Source organism: Pogona vitticeps, chromosome 4 (assembly GCF_051106095.1).
Source record: "Pogona vitticeps strain Pit_001003342236 chromosome 4, PviZW2.1, whole genome shotgun sequence".
Lineage (NCBI taxonomy): Eukaryota > Metazoa > Chordata > Lepidosauria > Squamata > Agamidae > Pogona > Pogona vitticeps.
Window position 1 is genome coordinate 200478202 of NC_135786.1, and position 4924 is coordinate 200483125.

At 50.9% G+C, this 4924-nt stretch overlaps 1 protein-coding gene across 2 annotated transcripts; it reads right to left on the minus strand.

Moving 5' to 3' along the window:
- Positions 1-1637: 1637 nt before the first annotated feature.
- On the minus strand, positions 1638-4544 carry CRH (corticotropin releasing hormone). 2 transcript variants are annotated; one of them, XM_020812968.3, is made up of 2 exons: positions 3572-4544; positions 1638-2841 (listed from the first exon to the last, which is right to left on the minus strand). In XM_020812968.3, the coding sequence occupies exon 2, from the start codon at positions 2823-2825 to the stop codon at positions 2250-2252; it is 576 nt and encodes a 191-aa protein (XP_020668627.3). In that variant the 5' UTR covers positions 2826-2841; positions 3572-4544; the 3' UTR covers positions 1638-2249. The 2 variants fall into 2 exon arrangements, with proteins under 2 accessions (XP_020668627.3, XP_020668635.3); XM_020812976.3 differs by lacking the exon at positions 3572-4544 and adding an exon at positions 3496-3530.
- Positions 4545-4924: the final 380 nt, after the last annotated feature.

A 4924-nucleotide genomic window follows, 5' to 3' on the forward strand; every position in this document is an offset into this window, starting at 1 on the left:
ACTGTTCTTTCCCTCGACCATCGTGGTGGCCTTGGAGATTTGAACCTGGGTGTGTCTGACTTCGCTGCGCCTCTCTCTAACCACTCTGCCACACACCCCACGTGCCCCTGCTTCAATCGGAGGGGCTGGGCGTGTGTGTCTCAGCCTTGGGAGACCCGGCGGAGTGCCCAAAGACCTTATCAAGGTGGCGTCTGTGAAGTCCCGTTTGGTTAATCTTCATACATAAATGACAAACAGGTTGAAAGCCCACCTCAGGCTCAAAAGGGCATCTGGCTAGTTCAGTGGTTTAGGTCTCTGGCTATGGATCCAGAGGTCGAGAGTTTGATTCCCCACTGTGCCTCCTTGGGAGGGGCTGGACTCAGTGATCTATAGGATCCCTTCCAGCTCTGCAATTCTAAGATGATGATGAAAGGGAACATCTGCTCTCTTTTGCCATCCTTTCCCTCCCCCTTCCATTGTCAATTTCCAAACTTTTTGCTCCCCCCAAATCGGGGGAGGCTACGGAAACTTTCCCTTGAACAGCCCTTCCCCCACTTTGTAATCCTAAATGTATAAGCAGAATGTCAACGAAGCAAAATTGTTTTTGCATCAGGACTGAAAAGCCGAAACAACGCTGGGAATTATTGGAGGCATTGTTTGTTTACTTTGTTGTTATTGGTCACGGATTTCCCCCCTCCTTTGCAGTATACAGTAAGTAAATGCAGTTTCACATCTATGGGAAAACGAGGCAATCTTAAGGCCTCTTGAGTGCCAGTAGCACGGAGGGGGGGGGCAAAACGAGGAGTTGCACAGTTTGATTGACAACACTTCAGCTGGAATGTCTTTTCTATGGACTTGTAAGTTTATTAGCTGGGTTTATAAAAGCAGTTCTGAAGGGTCACGGGATGGATCTGAAGAGAGAGAGAGACGTAAGCCCACCGATGCTAATAGTAAAAGGCAAGGGCTGCGGTCTGAGGTAAGCCTGTTCGGGAGGATCGGCGTCCAAATCAGTGCGGTTTATCTCTTAATAAATGAGACTTGGATTGGAGGTGTGAAGAGTCATTTGTAAAGCAACATGGAAGAGTTGAAGTGTTGCGCCGGAAATTCACAAGAGCACTTTGTGTTGCTTGGTTCTCTAACCTAATGTACCTCAGGGTCTCAGCCTCGGTGGACAAAGCTGAAGCCCCGGCCCTTTGCTCATGCCCAGAGGCTCTCCCCTCTGAGCATCACGTACTCTACAGTTAACGTGGATCTGTTCTCCTAAATTCGGCTCAAATGTGAGACGCCTGAACCCCGAGCCCTTCCCCAAACTGTTGCCCCTCAAGATGCGTTCGGCTACAACGCCCATCATGCGTTGGATGCTGCTTCCATGGCTATACGGGCTGGAGGTAATGGGAATTGTTGTCTAATACATCTGGGGGTTCAAAGTGTGGCATTCCACTCGAACCCAGGTGCTGTAATAGCCCATCAAAGCAACGGAAGGACCTCGCCCTATTTAACACGTTACACGTTGGGTGGACAGATGTGCTCTTGTGTCCTTCCTCTGAGTTATGTGGGCAATCCATTCCCGCAGAGAAACATTTCCAGATCCCACCCACCCCCATGCTCGAATCTAGACGGACCCCAGCAGGCAGGCAAGGAAGGGTAGGAAGCCATCGTTCCTTTGCAGCTTTTATTAAAAATATAAATATTAAACATTCTCTTACACAACCAAATTGACCGAGCGCTGAAAATATGTTTTATTTGTGGAAATGTTTACAAAGAAGAAAGAAAATAGAAGAGTCGGTTCGAAACAGCTCAATACAGAGACGCCCCAACCCTCTTCCCTCCGAACCACCATCACCCCGCAGACGACAGGGGGCGCTCCAGCTTTCCAGCGGCTGGACCCCAACCGAAAGGAGTTGAATTAATCTTGAGTGAGTGCGCGGTTGGGTGGGGGCGGGAAGAGGAAGGGAGAAGAATAAGTTACAAACGACACTTGGGCACTACAACGCCGGGCATGCTACTGACGGGCTACATTAGGCGGTGTGTGCGTGTGTGTGTGCGTGTCTGTGTCTCTCTCTGTGTGTGTGTGCGTGTGTGTGCGTGTGTGTGTGTGTGTGTCACGGGACACGATGTAGGTAAAGCTCTCGAATAAACAGAAAGAACAGGAGATCGGAACAGCACGGGGGGATCTGTGTAAATATATTTATATATGTCGCAGTGATGTGCTAACTGGAGGATCTCTCTTTGGTAAAGGGAGACGGGACGGATGGAGGGCAAGGTGGGGTTCACTTTCCGATGATTTCCATCAGTTTCCTGTTGCTGTGAGCCTGCTGAGCCAACTGCTCTGCTCGGGCCATTTCCAAGACTTCTCGGAGGAGATGGAAAGTTAGATCCAAGGAGATCGGCGGCTCCTCGGATCGCTTCTCTTTCTCCGCGGCGGCCTCCTCCAGCGGGTGGAGGTGGTGGGAACCACCATAGTCATCCTCGCCGTCCCAGGGCCCCGCGGCACCCTCTAGCGAGCGCTGCTGAAGGTGTTCCAGCTGCTGAACAGCTGCTCGTAAAAAGTTGCCGGCCGATGCAGATGCTGCTAGGTGGCGGCTGCTGCTGCCAGCTGTTGAGGAAGAAGAGGAAGCGGCAGCGGCGGCGGCGGGGTTCTTGTGGAGGTTGCCTAAGCGCAGGAAATACTCTTCCCCCATTCGCAGCAAGACGGGCAGTGACTGGGGTTGCTCTTGGAAATCCGGTTGCAGCGCAGCGCCGTCGGCGGGAGCGGCTAGGGCGCCTTTGCTGAGGGTTCGGCACTCATAGCAGGACAGGAGAGCGACCAGCAAGATCCCAGTAGAAACCAGCAACTGAGTCTTCATATTTCAGCGGCCAGATCTGCAAAAAATAAATAAATAAAAAGAAAAGAAAAAAGAAAAAGGGAGGAGGGAAGAATGGTCAAAAAGCTGATGTCAGAGAGGACGGAGTGACTTAGCCCATTGGGAAAGAGGCAGAGAATTCCCCGTAAGCGACCCTTCCTGTTCAACGCGGTCGCTGTCCGTGGTGCTGGACCAAACGCCCACTCTTTCTCCCACATTTTTAACCTGATATAATCAACTCGGTCGGATCCTCTTTGTGCTCACAGTTGGCGGGGGGGGGGGGGAATCTTCCCCTTCCTTCGGTCCAGGACAGCCTGAACTACTCCTGATACAAGGCATGGGGTGAAAACAAACGTTTCAGCATCAGACAGCTATTCTGTGGGTCAGGCTGCATTCCAGACTCAGGTGCTTCAACCATTCAAAGCAACTGATGAAATATATTTCTTCCCTTTAATAAGTGACCCTTGACTGTTTCCAGAGAATCCCAGAAGGGTCTATAGCTGGAACTCCTTTCACTATCCCAGTACACAATGCACTATCTCAGCATCACTTTATTTTCTCAACACACACACACACACACATACACACACACACACACACACACACACACACACACACACACACACACACACACACACCGCTCTAATCACACACAGACACTTATCCAAACTACCCAGCAGCAGAACCTTCTCCTCAACTGAAGTTTGCTGTGCGTAGAATAGAGCGATAAAGCCGCATCTTTTCCATACCTGAGAGATGCCCAGGGAGTTAAGTACGACGGGTGGAGCCAGTCCGTGGTCGGGTCCCCCTTTTCTCCCCCTCTCCTATGCGTATCTCCCGGAGCTTCCTCCTGGCGTCCTTGTGATCAGATTGCTTTCCTAATCAGAGCCCCGGTGCGTGATTTTTATAGGTTAGACCCTGTTCTGGAATCACGCAGCCCTTGCCTAATAAGCTGACGCTTCCTTGACAGCTTGCGTGCCCCGATCCAGTGCTGAATAAATCATGGGGGCCGTTCCAGAGCAGCACTGGGCAACGTCCTGCTATCACAACCCAGAATCTCACATCCAATTATATCAACAGATATTTATCGCCTCGTTAGTGACGTCAGCAAAGTCCTCGACGGGGGAGATCAGCGGGACATTCTTCCCATTGACAAAAACTCTTGAATGAAGAATTCCCAAAAGGGGGAGCGGCGGAGGAGGGGTCCGGGGAGGGGGGACAAAACACAGCAAGCACCACCTCTTACTATCAAAGGTCAAGGTGGCCCAAAACTTTCCATCCTGTTCCCATAGAAGGAGTCATTAAACCAAGCGAAAAGGGATGGCCCTCAAATGTACAAAGGTCCCAATGCTGTATTCATTTCTCTTTCATGGGGAATTATAAGAAGGCACTCTGGAGCGTCGTATAGTGCCAACCAAGGCATTGCTTTGCAATCCCTTGGATCCTGCTTCTCAGAAAAAGGTGTAGAAGCATCAGCCTTCCTAAAGACTAGGTAGAAATAAGTCTTTTCACTGGCATCGGAAAGGTGCAAAGGAAAAAACCAAGCCACTCCGAGCGGGTAAGACGCCCAGACACATTGGCACACCTTTGCCTTCCACTTTTGCTGGAACATACGGATCAAAACTTCACTACGAATTTCCGTCGACGGGGGAGGGAGGGGTGGGGGGGGAAGGTTCCAACCCTGCTTCCAAATCAATTACTTAGCGCAGAGATGAGGGGAGAGTGCCACAAGCAATCGGGATTGGGGCCGCGGTGGCTCCCACCAATATCTCACGAGCTGATAACCTACAAGAGAGGGAAGGATCTCGAAATACCTGCGGGACGCATCCCTAGCCTGTAGGTGTGGCTGTGACGGTGTGTGCGCGCGCCCTGTCGTTTGTATAGCCGTCTGCTTGGTCAGGTCTGATGCTCAGTGTTTCTCTTTGAGGATGATTGAACACAGGAGCGGTCTCAATCATCCTGTGTCAAAATTATCCGTTTTCTGCCTTCTAAAAACTCCCTCTCCACGCATGTCTGCTCTGCTTCCTTATCTCAGTAGATATCTTATCTTCTCTGTTCTTGCCACTTGACCCTCGGCCTTTGCAATGAAAGCCGGAGAAGGT